The sequence below is a fragment of the Schistocerca serialis genome, chromosome 2 (genome assembly GCF_023864345.2).
Source record: "Schistocerca serialis cubense isolate TAMUIC-IGC-003099 chromosome 2, iqSchSeri2.2, whole genome shotgun sequence".
NCBI classification, from domain to species: domain Eukaryota; kingdom Metazoa; phylum Arthropoda; class Insecta; order Orthoptera; family Acrididae; genus Schistocerca; species Schistocerca serialis.
In genome coordinates this window covers 679,546,362-679,568,258 of record NC_064639.1, presented here as the reverse complement: position 1 = coordinate 679,568,258, position 21,897 = coordinate 679,546,362, and the positions used below count along the sequence as shown (strand labels likewise).

Sequence of the window (21,897 nt, the reverse complement as noted above, 5' to 3'; positions counted from 1 at the left end):
TGCTTCCTAGATTGGGCACCTTGCCTGACTTTCATCCTCTGTCTCTTTTTCTTCTTTTTGACCTGTATCTCAGCTTTTTTGACCTTTGATATAGACTTTGGGGTTTTCTTCGCCTGGGTTTCGTGTGGCAGACTATCTATATTATACAGTCATATAGACATGCCTGTCTGAGAAAAAAGGGACTGGTGATGTAGTAGTTAGGTCCCTTTAACCATCCAACCACCCATCCATCTATTCCCCAAACCCCTTCCTCGGTTCTCTGTGACCCCTCCAGGTGTGGATTAGTGTCTGTTTCAAATTCCTTTTGCTGAGTCATCAGCTGACTCTTCAAAGGTGCGGTATACAATGAATTTTGTGCAATTAAGGGGACTCTCAGCACATGGCATTCTTCCTTCCACCTCTACCAGTGGGAAACTGCCATCCTCTGCCGTCTTTGTATCAGCCATACCAGATTGGCCCATGGCTTTTTACTACATAATGAGCTGCCCCCCACCCGCCTATGTATTTGCGAGGCCCCCACTCACAATGATCCATATTTTGTTGGACTGCCATTAAAACTAAATATGTGCTCCCACTCTCCTTGTCACTCTTCTTCTTCACAAAAGTGGTTTGTTCTCCCAGATTTAGGGGTTTTGAGGCTTTCAGCCTTGACTCCATGCTGGCCAGGTCCCCCCCCCCCCCCCCCCCCCGCCCACCCCCGCCCACCCCCTTCCTCACTACATTTTGTCCGCTTTTTTGTGACATTTTATTTCCTCTTTCCTTGTGCCTTCTTCCTCCAGTGTTGTCCCTGTTGTGCCTGAGTAAGTTACAGTGTGAGCACTGGGATGGGTCGGGAACAGTGCTGGTGCCTTGTCAGCGTATGCTCTGAGAACCACCCCCCCCCCCCCCCCCACCTCCCACCCTTACCCTCATCTCTCCCCCACCCTTCGTCGTCGCATTGCAGTCCCACTCATTCTTCATCTGTTGTGTGAGGACATCTTCCTAGGTGCGATTTCCACCATGCACTATGCAGTGCCGCTTTCTGCACCGATGATGACTGTGTGGTGGGGCCGTCATGTACCCAGTTGGTTTAGGCCCCTGACAACACTGGGATTGCTCTGCTGATGCCTGCGACGTTGACGCCCCACATATGCCAAGGAGTAGATGCCCATCTCCCTGGGGCATCGGGACTCCCGGCAATGGCCATCCTGCCAGGTGGCCCTTGCTGAGGCTGGGTGGCGCCTGTGGGGAGTGCCCCTAGTCGGAGTGGGTGGTACCAGGGCGGATGACATGCCTTGAAGCATAGTACGTCATCTCTTGCTGGTGGTCTGCCCCCAGCACTCTAAGTGGGCAGAGTCTAACTTCAATGCTAAGAAATGACCCCAAATCATTCCCCTCCCTGGCCACACCATGGGAGGAATGCCAGGCTAAGGATGGCAGTGAAGCTTATTCGCCCCGGTACCTCGTTTGTACGAGAGTTGATGGGGAATCTTTCATGTCCATCAAGTCTCAGTTTTTTTTGGAGCATGTGGAGGACAAGTTTGGGGAGGTGAAGGACTTTTCCAAAATGCGCTCTGGGTCAGTCTTGATAAAAACAGCATCCTCCGCCCAGTAATGGGCATTACTCACTTGTGACAAGTTGGGGGATGTTTGTTATCATCATGCCCCATAAGAGCTTAAATATGGTACAGGGTATCATATTCCACAGGGCCCTTCTTTTGCAGTCTGATGACGAGCTGCACGCCAGTTTAGAGTGATGAGGAGTTCGAGGGATAATTAAGTTGCCACTGGTGCTTTCGTCTTGGCCTTCGAGAGTGACACATTACCCGAGAAGGTCAAGGTGATGGTATATCGCTGTGATGTAAAGCCATATATCCGTCCCCTGATGCAGTGCTTTAAGTGCTGGAAGTTCGGCCATATGTCTTCCCGCTGTACTTCCAGTGTTACATGTCAAAATTGTGGATGTCCATCACATCCCAATACTCCATGTAGTCTGCTTCCCATTTGTGTCAACTGCAGAGAAGAGCACCATTAGCCTTGCTCGCCTGACTGTAGGATTCTCCAGAAAGAAAGGAAAATCATGGAGTACAAGACACTGGACCGACAGACCTATGCTGAGGCTAAGAGGAAATTTGAGCGCTGACATCCTGTGGCTACGAGCTCTTATGCCGCAGCTACGAGAGCAGTTGTCGCCCCATCAGTTCCTCACATTCCTGTCACCTATCAGAACCAGAAGACTACAGCTGCCCTCTTGATGATGGGGGGCCACTTCCCTCCATGTTGCTTCCGCACCACCTACTTCAGGAGCAACTCTCCCCCGAACCATTGGGGATATCAGTCCCCCCCCCCCTCCCCTTCTGAGCTGGAGAAACGTAAGTCTTCTTCAGCTCCTCTGTCTAGGAAGGGGTCCCTTGGATCACTCCCTTCTTTGTTTTCTGCTAGTGGGAAAGACAACACCCCGAGTGGCTGAAGAGCCCAAGAGCAGCTGGTCGTACAGCTTCACGCTCATTGTCAGTCCGAGAGACTGAATCAGTGAAGTCCTCCCATCCAGGGAAACCCAAAGACCAGTGAGAGAAATCCAAAAAGAAGGTTGCAAAGATCAAGGGAATTGTGGTGGCCCCCACATTACCGCTACCTACAACCTCTGTCTCTGCAGATGAGGTGGAGATTCTGGCGTCCGCTGAGGACTTCGATCTCACTGGACCTTCAGACACAATGGATATAGACTGCTCAGGCAAAAAGCCAGTGGCTGCAGGTGACCGTGCTGTGTAAACTGCCTCATTGAATGTTCCATGTCTTCCCAGTCTCATGATATCATCCTCCAGTGGATTCGGGGCAGTTTTTTCCACTGCATGGCTGAGCTATGTCATGTGTGAAGCTGTACACCTGCTTTCTGCATTGCTCTCCAGGTAACCTGGTTCATGGCAATGTGGGCCCCTGCCCTCCACGGCTATAGGTGATGTTACAAGAACCGTAGTGACTATAATAGTGTGTCAGGTGGAGTTTGTATCTATGTCCTGAACTCAGTATGCAGTGTACCTGTGCCCCTTCAAACTCCTATTGAAGTTGTGGCTGTCAGAATAAGCCTGATGCAGGAAATAACTGTCTGCAATGTATATCTTCCTCCAGATGGTGCAGTACCTGTGAATGTATTAATTGCACTGATTGATCAACTCCCTAAACCTTTCCTATGTTTGGGAAATTTTAACTCCCATAACCCCTTGTGGGGTGGCACCGTGCTTGCTGGCAGAGGCAGAGATGTCGAAACCTTACTGTCTCAGTTGGACCTCTGCCTCTTAAATACTGGAGCCGCCACACATTTCAGTGTGGCTCATGGTAGTGACTTGGCCATTGATTTATTAATCTGCAGCTCAGGACTTCTCCCATCTATCTACTGCAGAGCACATGATGCCCTGTGTGGGAGTGACCGCTGCCCCATCTTCCTGTCACTGCCCCGGCATCAGGTCCACGGACGTCTGACCAGATGGGATATAAACAAGGTGGACCGGGGAACTTTCACCTCTTCTGTCACCGCTGAATCTCCCCCACACGGTAACATCGATTGATGGTTGAGCAGGTTACCAGCACAATTGTTTCTGCAGCAGAAAATGCGATCCCTCACTATTTAGGGTGCCCAAGAGGTAAGGCAGTCCCTTGGTGGTCACTGGAAGTCGCTGAAGCAATTAAGGAGCGTTGGCGAGCTCTACAGTGGCATAAGCAGCACCCTTCCCTAGAGCACCTCATAGCCTTTAAACGGTTCTGTGCCCATGTTCGCCAGCTTATCAGACAATGGAAGAAGGCGTGTTGGGAGAGATAATCTCCACCATTGGTTGCCACACATCACCTTCCCAAGTCTGGGCAAAGGTTAAATGTGTTTTCGGGTACCAGGCCCCAACAGCTGTCCCCGGTGTCGGAGAATTACCCCCCAGCCTTTCGCACTCTAAAACAGCGGATGGAAGGGAAAGTCCTCTAATTCACTACATGGCACAGTGAGCCCTATAATGCCCCATTCATAGAGTAGGACCTCCTCAGTGCCCTTGCACGTTGCCCCGACACGGCTCCTGGGCCAGATCGGATCCACAGTCAGATGATTAAACATATTTCATCTGACTGCAAGCGATGTCTCCTCGTCATCTTCAACCAGATCTGCTGCGATGGCGTATTTACATCGCAATGGCGGGAGAACACAGTCATTCCGGTGCTCAAACCCAGTAAAAACCCGCTTAATGGGGATAGCTATCGGCCCGTCAGCTTCACCAACGTTGTTTGTAAGCTGCTGGAACATATGGTGTGTGTTGGTGGTTGGGTTGGATCCTGGAGTCACGTGGCCTACTGGCTCCATGTCAGGGCAGCTTTCGCCAGGGTCGCTCTACCACTGATAATCTTTTGTACCTAGTGTCTCATCTGAACAGCCTTTTCAAGATGCCAACACCTGGTTGTTGTCTTTTTTTATTTGTGAAAAATGGATGACATGACCTGGCGGCATCATATCCTTGCCACATTATATGAGTGGGGTCTCCACGGCTGACTCCTGATTTTTATCCAGCATTTCCTCTTGCTTCATACTTTGTGCATCTAAGTTGGTGCTTCCTATAGTTCCCCTATATCCAGGAGAATGGGGTCCCGCAGGCTCTGTATTGAGTGTGTCTCTACTTTTAGTGGCCATTAATGGCCTAGCAGCAGCTGTAGGGCTGCCTGTCTCACCTTCTTTGTATGCAGACGACTTCTGCATTTTGTACTGCTCCACCAGTACTGGTGTTGCTGAGCAGCGCCTACAGGGAGCCATCCACAAGGTGCAGTCATGGGCTCTAGCCCACGTTTTCCAGTTTTTGGCCACAAATTGTGTGTTATGCACTTCTGTCGGCATCGCACCGTTCGTCCAGAACCAGAACTTTACCTCAATGATGATCCACTCAAGACATATCAATTCTTAGTACTGGTTTTCAATGCCTAATTGACTTGGCTTCCTCACCTTTGTCAGCTTAAGTGGAAATGCTTGCAGCATCTCAATGCCCTCCACTGTCTGAGCAACACCACTGGGTTGCAGGTCGCTATACGCTGCTGTAATTCTACAGAGCCCTTGTTCAATCCCACCTTGACTATGGGAGTCTGGTTTATGGTTCAGCGGCACCCTCAGAGTTGCGTTTACTCGACCCAGTGCACCGCTGTGGTGTTCACCTAGCGACAGGAGCTTTTAGGACGAGTCCAGTGACCAGCATCCTTGTGGAGGCAGGAGTTCTTCCACTGCATGTTAGGCATGCACAAGTGCTGGCCAGTTGTGTTGCACACGTTCGTAATTCTCCTACACATCCGAATCACCGTCTCCTTTTTCCACCCATGGCGGTTCATCTTCCACATTGGCAGCCCCGGTCAGAGCTTCCAATTGCAATTCATGTCCGATCCCTTCTTTCCGAACTAGAGTCCTTGCCTTTACCACCCAGTCCAGTCACATACACCTCCATGGTGTACACCCAGGCCGCAGCTTTGCCTGGACCTTTCACATGGCCCTAAGGACTCAGTTAATCCCGTGGCTCTCTGCTGCCACTTCCTCTTGATTCTTGACATGTACCGAGGCCACGAAGTGGTTTACACCGACAGCTCGATGGCTGATGGTCATGTTGGCTTCTCATATGTTCACGGAGGATGTATTGAACAGCATTCCTTGTCTGATGGCTGCAGTTTTTTCACTGCAGAGCTGGTGGCTATATCTCATGCTCTTGAGCACATCCGTTCATGCCCTGGGGAGTCATTTCCTCTGTGTACTGACTCCACGAGCAGCCTACAAGCTATTGACCAGTGCTAACCTCATCGTTCTTTGGTAGCGACCATCCAGGAGTCCATCTATGCCCTGGAACGGTCCAGTCTTTCAGTGGTGTCTGTCTGGACCCCAGGTCATGTCAGAATCTCAGGCAACAAACTTGCCGACAGGCTGGCCAAACAGGCTATGCGGAAACCGCTTATGGAGATCAGCTTCTGTGCAGCTGACCTGCGTTCAGTACTACGCTGCAAGGTTTTGTGGTTTTGGGAGACGAAATGGCATTACTTCAGCTTGCACAACAAACTGCATGCCATTAAGGAGACTATGAATGTGTGACAGTCCTCCATGCGGGCCTGTCGCAGGGACTGTGTGGTCCTCTGCCAGCTCTGCATCAGCGACACTTGGGTGTCATGTGGCTACCTCCTGCGCATTGATGACCCACCTCAGTGTCAGTGTGGTGCCCGGATGACAGTGGCCCGTATCTTGGTGAGCTGTCCTTCTTTGACTGCCCTGCGATAGACTCTTGAGTTACCAGACTCATTGCCATTAATTTTTAGCTGACAATGCCTCATCGACTAATTTAGTTTTACGTTTTATACGTGACTGTGGGTTTTATCATTCTGTATAAGTTTTAGTGCTTGTCCTTTGTCCCTTTGTGTTCTCCACTCTAATGTTTTTAGGGTAGGTGTTTTAATATGTCGCAGAGTGGCTGGCTTTTGCTTTTTATTCTTGTGGTCAGCCAGCCATGATCATCAATCTGCTCTCTTGTTTTTACCCCTTCTACCTGTTTTTTACTTCTCTCTGTGGGTTTCTTTTTCTGTTTTGTCCATGGTAGTGTTGGTCGTCCTTCTGTCGTTCTTCTGGTTCCTTCTTTCTCCTGTTGTTGTGCTGTATGTCTCCTTTCTTTTCTTCTTTCCCTTGTGTAATTATTTTACAGGGAACAAGGGACCGATGACCTCACAGTTTGGTCCCTTCTCTCCTCCCCCCCCCCCCCCCCCCCTCTCATTTAAATCACAACCAACCAACCCATTTTCCTTTCCCAGTGACAGAGTTGTGCTGCTGCTGCTGTTGTTGTTGTTGTTCCCTTAGTTTCTGCTACCTAGGATCATGGGACCAATGACCTCACTGTTTGGCCCCCCTCTCATCCCTCCCCTCCCCCCACTCAAACACCCACCCACCCACCCACCCACCCACCCACCCACTGATATCCTTTTGAAACTGCTTATTGTATTAATCTCTTGATCTTCCTCTACAATTTTTACTCCAACACTCCCATGCAGTACTAAAGTTGTAATCCCTTGATGTCTCCGAATGTGCTCTATAAACCAAATACCTATTTTGGCCAGGTTGCACCACAAATTTCTTTGCTCCCCAATTATATTTGGCATCTCCTCAATAGTTAAATTATCTACCATATGGTCTTCTCTGTACTACTACGTCTTGAAAGCTTCTGTTCTCTTCTGGTCTGAATCTTTTGTTGCCCACATTTCACTTGCATACAAAGCTATATTCCAGACAAATTCAGAAAAGACTTCCTAACACTTAAATCTATATTTGATGTCAGCAAATTTGTCTCGGAAATACTTTCCTTGACATTGTCAGTGCACATTTTATATCCTCTACTTCAGACATTGTCAGTTGTGCTGCTGCCCAATTAACAAAATTTTACTACTTTGTCTCATTTTCAAATCCAATTCCCACAGCATCATCTGATGTAACTCTAGTCCATTTCATTATCCTTGCTTAACCTTATAACCTTCTTACAAGGCACTGTCCATCCCGTTCAGGTGCTCTTCCAAATTGCTGTCTCTGATGGAGTTACGATGTCATCGACAAACCTCAAAATGTTTGTTTCTTCTCCTTGTACTTTAATTCCTACTCAGAATTTTCCTTTGCTTCTCTTTACTGCTTGATCAGTGTACAGATTGAGTAACATCAGGGATAGGCTATAACCATGTCTCACTCTCCTCTTAACCATTGCTTCCTTTTCATGTCTTTTTACTGTTATAACTACTGCCTGGTTTTTGTAAAAGTTATAATTAATCATGTGTTCCCTGCTACCTTCAACATTTCAAAGAGTGTATTGTAAAAAGGTTTCTCCAAATATACTAATGCATAAATGTAGGTATGCTTTCCCTTAACCTGTCTTCTAAGATAAGTCATAGGGTCAGTATTGCCTCATGTGATCCTACATTTCTCCGAAATCAAAACTGAACTTCTCAGAGATCAGCATGTACCATGCTTTCCATCCTTACGTAAGGAATTCGTATTAGTATTTTGCAAACATGACCTATTAAACTAATAGTTATTCACACCTGTCGGCAACTACTTTCTTTGGAATTACACTCTATTTGAAGTCTGAGGGTAGTTTGTCTGTCTCATACGGCTTGCACACTAGATAGAATTGTTTTGTCATGGCTGGCTGTCCTAAGGACATCAATAGTTCTGAAGGAATATCGTCTACTCCAGGGGCCTCATTTTGAATTAGTTCTTTCGATTCTGTCAAATTCTTCTCACATTATAATCTGTCATCTCAGCTTCATCTACTTCATATTTCCTTTCTATAGTTTTACCTTCAAATTTATTTCCCGTATATGGTTGCTCTACATCCTCCTTTCAGCTTTCTCTTCTTTGCTTGGTTCTGGTTTTTCATATAACTGCTTCTCTTTTCTAGAAAGGCCTCTTTAATTTTGCTGTAGGTGGTATCTATCTTTTCCTTAGTTATGTGTGGTTCTATATCCTTCCATTTGTCCTTTAGTCATTCCTGCTAAGCTATTTTTCATTTTCTGTCAGTATCATTTTTAGATGCTTATATTTCCTTTCACCTGCTTCATTTGCTACATTTTTATATTTTCTCCTTTCACCAGTTAAATTCAGTGTCTCCTGTGTTGCTACCTGATCGTGATTTTGTTTTTTTACCTATTTGATGCCTTCACTCTTTCATTTCTAAAAGCTACCCATTTGTCTTCTACTGTATTCCTTCCCTCTGTTTCAGTCAGTCGTTGCCTAATGTTCCCGCTAAAATTCTCAAACACCTCTGGTTCTTTCATCTTACCCAGACCTTGTCTCCTAAATTTCTTACCTTTCTGCAATTTCTGTAGTTTTAATCTGCAGTTCATGACACAATAAATTGTGGTCCACATCTGCCCCTGGAAATGTCTTACAGCTTAAAATGTTTCCAAAATCTGTCTTACAATTATATAATCACGCAGAAACCTTCCAATGTCTCCAGGTCTTTTCCACCTCGAGAGTCATCCGTAACAGGCTTTTACTGCTGGGTAGTGAGTGGTTCTGTATGGAGGTTGGGGAGAGAATGGGCAAAGAAGGCAGTCAGGTAATAGAACATTTTTTTGATGAAAATGAACAGACATGGTTCAGCACATCTGAAACAGCCAGGCTGTAGGCCAGGACAGGAAGTGATACTCAGGCCCCATCACACTGATACGGCCATGCTGATGCAGGCGATTTCCACAGGTGGCAGCGGCAGCCCGGCTACCACAACACACAGGCAGCTTGTGGCTGTGTTGTGGTGGTGTGGCAGCGAGGCAGAGTTACGGTGCCCTGGTTGGACACTCAGGCAGCAGTCATTGGTTCACAGCCCAGTGGAGGCAGAGTCATAGATGAAACAATGATCAACTCAGATATGCATTACTGGATGGCCCAGCTGTGGCAATTTACTGACGGGCTGGTCCTGCTGGTTTAAATCCTGTTTCCACTTGCTGACAGCTGCAGAAGGCCTCCTGTATCGAGGACTCGTCGAAACATCTGGAGCGCGGTGATGGTCTGGTGTGGCATAATAGGTAGGTCGGTCAGTTGGTCGCTCGTGCAACAGAAGCCGATGTGACATTCCTAATGCGGAAGTGCCAGTTGTAAGAGCCATGTTTGCTGATGCTGCTGAGCTGGCAGGGCATTGGCCGGTAGTTGTGGTCTGATTTTGGTTGCGGGGCTGCAAATCACATACAAATTTAATAATATATTCTTCTGATTGTACTGAATACAAACAATAAATAAAAATTCATTGCTGTTCTTGCTGTGTGGAGGTGCTGGGGCAGATAAGGTAGAAGGAAGAATTTTCTCATCTATTCCAGTGCCCTCAATTATTTCACAGATGTAGCCATAAAATGATACAGATGCTTCAGGACCCCCTTTATGCATGTTGGTGACCAAGCCGAGGAAGTAGTATTCTGCAGGATACTAAGACGACAATGATTCCAGGGATAGGAGAAAGCTGTCTCTGCAGCCAAGGGAACATGTCGAGGACATATTGCCATAACATGTGCTGTAACCCTGTGAGCCATTCTTTTGCTGTTTAACTGGGATGTAAATTATTGGGAGGACGAGTGGCTGGAAGTGTCAGGAAATAAGCTGTCATCTGTGAAACCAGCTGTTCGGTTGTGACACTCCTCTTTCCAGTCATGGAGAGAGGATGAAGTGGTATCACTGTACAAGCCATTGTCCTCTAAAACATGCTTTTTACTCCACTGAGAGGGCTTATCAGTATATGGAACTTGTGAAGTATTTATTTCAATACATCAAATTTTCACTGAGTGTGTGTTACATTCTGAAAGACAGACAGTTAATTTCAGTGGAGACCTGCCCTCTAGTAGCTGCTGACAAGTTTGGTATGCATTTTAAAAGTCTGCCAGTTGTCAAAACTCCATCTTAAACAAGTCGTTGGAGGGTTTACAGTGTTTGAGAGAAGCTGGCACATCCATTTTTAGTTCTATTTTTCTAAGAGCTGATATGGGGCAAACTTTTATTGCACATCACTTCATGTGCATGCATGTGAATGTCTCCTTCACGTCTTTTATTTTAGTGCAATTTTTAATGTATTTACTCGACTGAACCACAATAATTTAATCAGGCTTCAGTATGACCCTAAAGACATCTATGTTGTGTGCCCCAAATAATTCAGAGTTTCATAATAATCACAATCTCCACATGTAAGCACAATCTCCATACATGAGTGTCAAAGCTTCTCATCTTCACTAAAGTCAAATAGTTACATTACAAAAATACAGTTTAATGTCTCTTATCACTGGTTCATCATTATACAGGGTGAAGCAGTAGCATTATAATAACTTGAGCCAGTTCCAACTTTAATGTAGTCTCTCGAAATTATCTCACGTCTCAGAATATTTTCTTGTTGTTTTAGTTATAGAATTTGACTAAGAAGAAATTTAAACATTTTTGTCTGAGCAGCAATCCTATTGGCTTACAGCTCCATTTATTGCTGGGATCATGTAGTGTGTTCACATCAGAGCTTCTAGCCATTCACAGAGCCCTCCTTTTTGTTTCTCAGGCCACCATCCACAGTGTTCTAATTTGTTCATACTCAATGAGCAGCCTGCAGGCTATCGACTATTGCTACTCTCGCCACCCTTTGATCTCTGCTATCCATGGCCTTCTCGCTGCCCTTGGCCGTGCTACCTGTTCTGTTGTCTTTCTCTAGGTCCCAAGTGGGCATCCTAGGGAATGAACTGGCTGACCATTTCCCTTTCTTGATTCCAGCTGCAGGTATGAGGATCTTTGCCCAAAACTGGAATGACGTATGGTGTGCTACTGCTCATAATAATAAACTCCACACGATCGAGGAATCTACTGCAGTTTGCTGCTCTTCCTTCTGCTCCTCCCGGATGGAGTCCACTGTTCTATGCCATCTATGCATTGGTCATACCAGGCTTGCCCATGGTTTCCTCCCACATAACGACCGTCTCCCAGTGTGGTTGTGGAGCCAGACTGATGTTATCCCACATATTGGTGGAATGTCCCCTTCTTTGGCCCTTTATTCTAAGTATAGTCTCCCTGATTCTTTAAATTTACTATTAGTAGACAATTTAGGGATGCTTGAACTGGTCCTCAGTTTCCTCCGTGAAAGTGGTATTTACTTCCAGATATGAGGCTTTGCTTTATCTTGGAGCAGGGGCAGTGTGGTTGTGGTTGGGACCTCCTACATGTCTTCTCGGTCTGGGACCCCATGACCACTCCTCCATGGGAAGACTGCCCTTTATCCAGTTTTTAGATTTGGTCTCACCTTTTATGCCTTTTATTGTGTGTGTTTAATCATCATTATTTTATAATTTGACTCCTCTGACTGGATCCGTCCATTTCTAGCGGACCCTCTTTATTTGGTGAGTAACTGTGGAATCACTGGAATGATGACCTCGCTGTTTGGTCCCATAACCCATCTCAATTACTTAATCAGTCAGTCAGAAAATCACATGTTTTTAAGAAAATGTGCTAAACACAGTTCAGAAATTCTCAAGTGAATTTGTTTCTCATCCTTTGTGAGCAAGCAATACAACAATCTTTCACAAAGCTTTCTGTTTGCAAATCTTCATGCAAATTGTAGTACACACATTCTTCTACAGTCTCACATGGAGCCTGTTGAAGCCAGGGAAAAAAAATTGTTTATGTGGTGCTGCTGTCTTTGAGTGAAGCTGAGAAATTTTCAAGCCGTGCTTGTCAGTCGTAAGATGCATTTAAGCTCAGAAACGATCATGGAATGAGTTGCTGGACTTCATAAACAATTGTCTCAGCTTTAAAAAGGTCTGAGACGCACAAAGAGAATGTATGATAAGTGTTCGGTTTGGAAAGCTGCTGTACTGCTGCTGGGGCATCTCCAATCTACACTGGGGACACTGCCCACACATTGTGGGCGTACTATGCTTCAGTGAACAATGCCGATTATAAAGCTGTAGTCTTGGCACCAACAATTCAGATGTGAGTTTACTTTTGTCTACAATTGAGAGATGAAGATCCTTCACTGTGCCTCTCGTTAGGACCCTGTTCTATGATGTGAGAAAACAGGACTATTCAGTTTACAGCTGCTCTCTATTTTAGGCGACTATGAGACATATGTGGCATTGGTTACATCAGTTTGTTATATGATAAAATTATTTCAGTGCTCACACATCATCACATTTAAGTATAAACTGTCCTTTCAAAGATTTGCACCAACTTCAATGAGAGAGGTATCTATATGTAACTTATTTAGTGTTTTGTGGCTCACTACAGCACATTGATCTCCACAGTTACTCATCTGATTATATGGTACAAGCTTTGAAAGGTTGAGTTTCTACCTAAATGTTGTACAGTGGAACACCAAGAGAATACTGTGAAACTATGCCTCTATGAAATCTTTGGGGCTATTTTGTTTGTGAATGTGAATGAGTATGGAATTGTAGAGATTAGAGTGAAAAGGTCATGATTGGTTGAGGCTTGAACTTCCTCTTGGCACACAAGGACATACATTGCCACTCCATAGATGGCGTTTTGTTTTCTGTAGTGTAATGTTGCAACCAGGTTCAATTTCATGGAATAAAACACGGCAGATAACTGTACATTTCAATGTTATGTCATGCCTAAATGGATGTGCTAGTCTGTATGCACAACTTGTCATTGAGCTTACTAGACATCTGTCAGCCCCCATCCAAGTTGTGACTCTTGAGAACCTCTGGAACCATAGCGTAAGTGTATCTAATACTAACAAAAATTTTAAGAAATGTGCCAGTTGTCACAAGTCTTAATATCAGTTCATTCCACCTTATCATCAGAAATGATGTGCTGTGGTGACCGGAAGCACAGCTTATCAGTAACGTCTATTACTTTGGAAAATCCAGGATGGAATGTAACAATATTATGAGAAGGAAAGTTGCTACTCACCATATACCACCCCCCCCCCCCCCCCCCCCCCACACACACACAGTCCCAGGCAACTGCAACCACTGGTTTCAATTGCCTGAGACTGTGTGCATGGGTGCGCATGTCTGTCTATTGTTGACGAAGGCCTCTTAATGGCTGAAAGCTACAGTTGTGAGAGTCTTTTTGTTGTGCCTATCTGCAACTCAGCATCTCTGCTATAAGGTGAGTAGCAACTTTCCTTCTCATAATAATGTGTCTTACTTTTTTAAATGAATGTATTCACTTGTGCATTAGTCTTTCACTAATACAGCAACTATCATACATTTGAAATGTTTCAAAATAAATGTTCTTGAAGTGCTGTTTGTTAATATTTATTATATCTGTTGAAAGAATTTAGGTTTCTTGTTTTGTGGTTTGAAATTCCTGGTATATTATTGTATCTTATTTATTTATTTTGTGTAATGTTATGGTTTTACTGCCACTTTCTGAAACTCTTGAATAATTTGTTCTTAGTTGGAGAATTGGTTAAATTAAAGTACTTTTCTTAACTTTTGTGTCAGATGTTGACAAATGTGTGTGGAACTATTGTCTCTACATACCATTCTTGATTTGGATAGCATCAAACATAATACCAGTTGTTATTGGATCAATCTTAGTAGCGTATGTAGAGGTAAGTTAAGACATATCATTCTTAGATTCATTTTATTATGAATAGGAGCTATTCTGCACATTTATAATAATTTCTCTAGATTCCAGTAAATGACTAAAATGTCTCCTCAAGTGGACATTACCTTAGTCAGTTAAATCTTAATTTTTCTCTTCATTTGTACGTATCAATTGATAAGAGACAAGTTATGGTACTACACACACTTTAGATGAGGAGTCATGGTGCAGAGAAGAAATGATGTCCATTAGAGGCTTCACAGTTCCTGTATATTGAAATAAGAATACATAATTATTTTAGTTACTTGTATTCATCTAGTGCATCTTCCAGTATTTAAATCTGTTTTTGGCCTATTGGTGAGGCTGTCTTCTCTAGTGACATATGTCAAATTTCTTTATTTACTGTGTTATAATATTCAGTGCTCTATGAATGCTCTGATTTATAGGTCACATTATTTATGCAAGGGATTTTTTTAAACATCTTAAATTCTGATGTTCATATAACTTTTACAGAGTATGGCTTGTCGCTTATTTTATGTGAGACTACAGAAAATGATACATGCTGTAGCATCCTAGTTATCTGCCCCTCCAAGCAGCTTGTCAATGTACTAAAGCAGTGAAACATCCCTACTCGGGCATGTGGGAGGTGTATTTGAGATGTTTCCTCAAAACATTCTGTAAATTAATCTTGAAGGGTCTTGTCACTAAATGCTTTAAAATGCCATTTCTCATCTAGTCATATTTTGCAACACACAGGAAATGTTTTCTTGGGTGTGTTAGTATGGATCTGGTGTTTCTAGATCCGAAATTATGCAAGTTTGTTGTTTTGTTTTCTTCTTCTTCTTCTCTCTCTCTCTCTCTCTCTCTCTCTCTCTCTCTCTCTCTCTCTAAGGTCCTAATCTGATTCCCTCTGCATCACCTGCTTTACTTTTGTCCCTGTTAATCTTATGACCAATTTGCAAGTCTCTGTTCATTTTGTTTAACTGGTCTCCCAATTCATTGTCCATCTCTCACAAAACTAGAATGTCATTGCCATTTGTATTTCTTTCCCTTGAACATATATTGTTTCTTGATTTCTCCTTGTTTCTTTTACTACCTGCTGTACATGCATATGGAACGGGGAATAGGTTACAACCTGTTAGTTGTATAATAAACAAGGTGTGAAGGACACTAAGGACAAATTTGAAAAGAAAATTAAAGTTAAAGGGGAAGAAATAAAAACTGGGATATTTGCTGATCTTATTGTGATTCTGTCAGAGATGACAATGGTCTTGAGATGAACAGTATCTTGAAAGGAGGTTGTATGATGAATATCATCAAATCTAAAACAATGGTAGTGTATGTAATCCAATGAAATCAAGTACTGCCGAGGGAATAAAATTGGGAAATGAGACATTAAAAGTAGTAGAGAAGTTTTAGTATTTGGGCAGCAAAATAACTAACTATGTCCAAAATAAAGGGGATGGGAAATTGCAAACTAGCAATAGCAAAAAAGCATTTCTGAAAAAGAGAAAATAGGTCCCTGTGCTTTATCCTTGATAACCTCAGAATTTCAAAGAGGGAACTATCTCACAACATTTACAGTATCTTCAGTGCCTTCCTCTGACCTTCTGAACTGACGTACTCAGCCAATTATAGTGAGACGTATAGTTTGACGTGGAATCTGAACAATGATGCTGCTTGGTGCTCATACTGAAGGAATAGCAGATTGTAGAAACTGTGAATAATTGTATCAAGGTGTTAAGGAATGGTTGTTGAGACTTTGCCAGATATGATACGTGAATCGGGGTGTCAATGTTTAAAACAGAGGCATTTTTCATTTCGTCAGGATCTTCTCATGAAATTTTGATCACAAACTTTCATAGTCATAATAAAATAAGAGAAATCAGAAGTTGCACAGAAAGATTTAAGTGTTCGTTTTTCCACTCCTTGTTCGAGGGTATAACGGTAGAGAAATAGCATGAAGTGGTTTGATGAACCCTGTCCCAGGTACTTGGTTGCAAATTGTAGGGTAATCATGTAGATGTAGACAGTGAGGTGATTAATGGATGGATGGACAGTTGAGTAAACTACTTAAATTTTCAATGATCCATCACATTTGATAACCTGTCAAAGTAAGTGTACATTTACATTCCATGCTCAGTATTAGTATCACTGCTGATGTCATAAACTGTAAATGATAGATGCCACTGTGCTTAGTCAGATATGGCTAAATCTGAATGAGGACATGTGGAACATTTGAATTTTCACATATTTGCTGTCCATATCAGGAGATAATGAACGACACAGAATACTGTAATGTACATTTAAGTGCCCATTTAGTTCCAACAGTGTGAAAGGAAAGGCAGCTGAGTATTTATCAATTTACTTTGTTCAAGATTCCTATAATATTAACAAATAGACTAGTCTTTATTTTCCATTTTTTAACAAATAAACCACGTGTGCATCACATATTCAGTATTGCTACAAAATTATGAGAGACTCCAGACACATTAATATTGTGTAACTGCTAATACATGTGTCCTATATGTAGTTGTTAGCATACAGCAAAAACATTCTTCAGAGAACTAAAACACAATCTTTACCTGCCAATGGCTTTATCCACTTATGAGTTTGCATGATTGGTTGAGCTTGCAATGCCACATGTTTTTACTTTTCAGTAAGATATGAGATGCTTTAGTTGGGACTTAATACTACAATCAAAGCATTTCTTTTCGGCATTTATTGATGTGCAGAGCTTTGTTTTTTCCATACATACAATGAATTGAGAATGTGGACATCAGATCAATATCCTATGGTGTGGTGGCCCAAGTGGTGTTGCCCAGTAGATCTATGAGGCGGATTGTAAATGACATTCTTACTGCCTCGTGCATAGACACCCGTGAAATTACCTTCTGCACTGGTAGTTCTTGATTTGTGGTACTATTCTAGGGGAAAACAGTGTTTGGCTAAATAAATTGCTGGAGAAAAGTCAGGGACTCAAGAATTTTTAATTAAATTCTTGACTTCTGAGACACCACATATAAAGAATGCAGGTCCAGTTTCATGTAACTATTGTTTTCAGAATCAAAGCTCATTTCTGTCTTCATTAGACAGACAGGGAGGTGATTTTATTTTATTTTTTACTGGTGCTGTTGATTTGCAGATCTTCCACATTTCCCCCTGTGGGTCTGGGGATAAGAATAGGCCCGAGGTATTCCTACCTGTCGTAAGAGGTGACGAACAGGAGTTTCATATGTCTCGGCCTTTGTGTTGGTCCCCTGTAGGGTTTGACCCATATTCTTCAAAATTTTTCCAAAGAGCGAGCCAATTGGGGTAGGGCACCTTACATAGTGCATTGTGTCCATCGTGCATTGAGATCATCAGCCCACTTTCTCGTCGTTGCACTGCAGTCCCACTCATTCTCCATCTTTTGGGCGTTTTCCACCATGCACTATGCAGTGCCGCTTTCTGTGCCGACGATGACCATGAACTTATTTTCACCTGATATCCAGCACGGTAGCCAGTCCATTGTGGTGGGGCTGCAATGTACCCTGTTGGTTGTAGGCCCCTGAGAACACAGGGATCGCTCTGCTGATGCCTGCACCGTTAACTCACCACGTATGCCAAGGAGTAGCTGCCTGTCTCCCTGGGGCATCGGGACTTCCGGCAATGGCCATCCTGCCAGGTGGCTCTTACTGAGGCTGGGTAGCACCCGTGGGGAGGGCACCTGGTCGGAGTGGACGGCTCCAGGGCGGATGACATGCCTTGAAGCATAGTACGTCATCTCTTGCTGGTGGTCTGCCCCCAGCACTCTAAGTGGGCAAAGTCTAACTTCAATGCTAAGAAATGATCCCAAATCATTCCCCTCCCTGGCCACACCATGGGAGGAATGCCAGGCTAAGGATGGCAGTGAAGCTTATTCGCCCCGGTACCTCGTTTGTATGAGAGTTGATGGGGAATCTTTCATGTCCATGAAGTCTCAGTTTTTTGTGGAACATTTAGAGGACAAGTTTGGGGAGGTGGAAGTCTTTCCGAAGCTCGCACTGGGTCAGTCTTAATAAAAACAGCATCTTCTGCCCAGTCAAGGGCATTACTTGCCTGTGACAAGCTGGGGGATGTTTCTGTTTCCATCACACTCCGTAAGAGCTTAAATATGGTCCAGGGTATTATATTCCATAGGGACCTTCTTTTACAGTCTGATGATGAGCTGCACACCAATTTAGAGCTGCGAGGTGTGTACTTTGTCCGGCGCGTCTATTGGGGTCAGAGGGATAATCAGGTTTCCACCAGTGCCTTCATCTTGGCCTTCGAGGGTGACACATTACCCAAGAAGGTCAAGGTGATAGTCTACTGCTGTGATGTCAAGCCATATATCCCTTCCCTGATGCGGTGCTTTAAGTGCTGGAAATTCGGTCATATGTCTTCCCACTGTACTTCCAGTGTTACATCCCCCCTGCAGGTCCGGGGGTTAGAATAGGCCCAAGGTATTCCTGCCTGTCGTAAGAGGCGACTAAAAGGAGTCGCTCCCCCTCAAGGGGATAGTTTGCGCCTGCGTCTGGAGACGGATGGTTCCACGACTTATATTTGTGGTCATTTTGGTTTTTCACTTATTCTGGTTTCTTCCTTCCTTTGTTTGGTTCCTTTCTTTGTCCTTCTCCCTCTCACTGTCTTCCTTACTTTTTACCTTGCCTTCTTCTCCTTGCCTTCTTCTCCTTGCCTTCTTGTCCACCCTCTGGTCTTGGCCTCGGCGTTTGAGACAGTCTGCCCTTTCTCTCCCTCTCTCCCTTTTTTTTCCTCTTTTTCTTTCCTCCCTGTGTGTGCCTGAAGGCCGACCCACGGGTTGGCATGCATAGCCAGTGACAGGGTAACGCGTAATTCCCTGCCCTGGGTAGACAAGTAAGGCACGCAAGTACCCCCGGGTAAAGGCCAGGCCCAGGGAGGGGTGACTGCCTGAGCTGACACCTTCCGATCATGCCGATTGGTCCTTCCGTCTGTTTCTCGGGAGGTGTGACCTGAGGTGTAAACATTCACTTAAGGCGGGAGTGCCCTCTGAGAGGGTCTCCACAAGGAAGGAGCGCGCCATCGGAGCCGCTGGCAATCATGGGGGATTCCTCCGCAATGGATTTCTCTTTCGACTTCTGACCAAAAACGGATCTTGACCAGTCACCAGTGACAAAAGTACTACCGCGTGCCCCAAAGTTCCTCGTAGTTTCTCGATCTGAGGACGGAAAGGATTTTTCATTTGTCAACCCTTTCGTTATCCAGAAGGGCGTAGATGCCGTAGCCGGATCTGTCAAGTCTTGTACCAGGATGCGTAACGGTGCATTGTTAGAAATTGAGAACGCCTTTCAGGCACAAAAACTGCTTCGGGCCACACTCCTGTACACATTCCCTGTCCGGGTGGAGGCTCACCGCACTTTGAATTCATCGCGTGTTGTGGTATATACTAGATCACTCGATGGATGGACTGACGAGGAGATTCAGTCTTTCCACGCTGAGCAGGGCGTGACGGCTGTCCATAGGGTCATGAAAAAGGTCAACAATGACCTTGTACCGTCCAGGACACTTTTCTTGACCTTTGATAGTTTTCAGCTGCTGTCGCACATCAAAGCGGGCAAAGAGTTTATTTCTGTTCGCCCCTATGTCCCGACACCTACGCGCTGCTACCAGTGTCAGCGTTTTAATCACACTCGCCAGTCTTGTTCTAATGCGGCTAAATGTGTCACTTGTGGCAGGGACACCCATGAGGGTGACTGTCCACCTCCGTCTCCTCGTTGTGTGAACTGTCAGGGTGACCATGCAACGTCCTCCCGCGACTGTCCCATCTACAAGGATGAACGCTGTATACAGGAAATTCGGGTCAAAGAGAAAGTGTCCGCCTCGGCTGCTCGCAAGCTATTTGCTAGTAGGAAGCCCATGCTGCTCCCAGCAGGGAAATACAGTACTGTCCTCGCCTCTTCTCGGACTACCAGGGAGGTGGCGATGCAGACATGCGATCTGACCTTCAGCACTACGGTCGTCCGTTCGGCCAGTGCTAAGATCGCGCGGTCAACGTCTCCTCTTCCTCCCGTCACCCCTAAGACACAAGTGCCTTCATCAGCTTCTGCCAAGACCAAGACCCAGAAGTCAGATGCACGGGCCTTCAAGAAGGAACCGTCCTGTGCAGACTTCCTACGTATCTCGAACTCCCAGCCATCGATCTGTAGTTCCACTAAGCGACCTTCGAAGAAGGCTTATAGGAAGCAATGTTCTCCTTCTCCGCCACGGCGCGTTTCTTCTCCTCTGCCACTCGGCGGTTGCCGCCCCAGGCGGTCATTCGTTTTGCCTGGCCGCACTGCTGGTAGCCGAACATCTGGCCGTTCACGGGTGGAGGAAGCTCCTCCTCCCGTCTCTCTTAACAAGATGACCGATGAACCTATTGAACCAATGGACGATGACTCTCCGCCTATTGATAGCGGCGGCAGTGCTCATTCGAAGCCAGGCCCTCAGCGGCCTTCGAGGTGACCCCTTCTTGCTTCTCCTTTTTCTTTTTCTTCTCACGATGGCACTTCTTCATTGGACTATTCGCGGCATTCGCTCCAACCTAGAGGACTTAAAGTTGCTGCTACGCTTGCACTGTCTGCTCGTCGTAGCTCTCCAGGAAACGAAGCTACGCCCATGCGATCAAATTGACTTGGCAGACTACACCTCTGTGACCTACCCCCTGTGGCAGGTATTCCGGCTCATGGATGGGTTATGTTGCTGGTCCGGTATGATATTTACTATGATCCCATCACATTGCACACCGGCCTGCAGGCAGTTGCCGTCCGAATTGCTCTCCCCACTTTTACATTTTACATTTGTACTGTTTACACTCCATTGTCGTCTGCCGTTACAATGGCAGACATGATGCAAATTATTGCTCAGCTACCTGCACCATTTTTGTTAACTGGAGACTTCAATGCCCACCATCCCCTTTGGGGCTCTCCAGCATCCTGCCCGAGAGGCTCCCTGTTAGCAGACCTTTTCAACCACCTCAATCTTGTCTGCCTCAATACTGGCGCCCCTACTTTTCTTTCGGACAGAACTCACATCTATTCCCATTTAGACCTCTCTATATGTACTACCCAACTTGCACGCCGGTTTGAGTGGTTCGCACTTTCTGATACATATTCGAGCGACCACTTCCCTTGTGTTATCCATCTCCTGCATCACACTCCCTCTCCGTGCTCAACTAGTTGGAACATCTCCAAAGCAGACTGGGGGCTCTTCTCTTCCAGGGCGACCTTTCAGGATCAAACCTTCGCAAGCTGCGATAGTCAGGTCGCACACCTCACGGAAGTGATTCTCACTGCTGCTGAATATTCCATCCCTCACACTACTTCTTCTCCACGTCGCGTACCGGTCCTCTGGTGGACCGCAGCATGTAGAGATGCTTTACGTGCTCGTTGACGTGCTTTGCGCGCTTTTAAACGCCACCCTACGATGGCGAATTGTATCAATTATAAACGATTACGTGCTCAGTGTCGTCGTGTTATTAAAGAAAGCAAGAAAGCCAGCTGGGCTGCTTCAAAGCACCTTCAACAGTTTTACTCCTTCTTCTGTTGTCTGGGGTAGCCTGCGCCAGCTATCTGGCACTAAGGTCCACTCACCAGTTTCTGGCTTGATGGTCGCGAATGACGTCCTTGTGGCCCCTGAGGATGTCTCCAATGCCTTCGGCTGCTTTTTTGCAGAGGTTTCGAGCTCCGCTCATTACCACCCTGCCTTCCTCCCCCGCAAACAGGCAGAGGAGGCAAGGCCACCTACCTTCTGCTCCTCGAATCGTGAAAGTTATAACTCGAAAATGCACTTGCCCGGTCACGGTCCTCCGCTCCAGGGCCTGATTCTATTCA

General features: G+C 45.3%; 1 protein-coding gene across 2 annotated transcripts in view; it reads left to right on the top strand.

Moving 5' to 3' along the window:
- The window catches only part of LOC126457786 (H(+)/Cl(-) exchange transporter 7), a 175,292-nt gene that overhangs the window by 38,223 nt on the left and 115,172 nt on the right, over positions 1–21,897 (top strand). The window contains exon 4 of one of the 2 annotated variants that reach the window (XM_050094370.1): positions 13,942–14,051. The exons of the other annotated variant lie outside the window; for it this stretch is intronic. Within the exon in view, the coding sequence (XP_049950327.1) occupies positions 13,942–14,051 (110 nt within the window). The remainder of the gene's footprint in view (positions 1–13,941; positions 14,052–21,897) is intronic. 2 annotated transcript variants of the gene reach the window in all.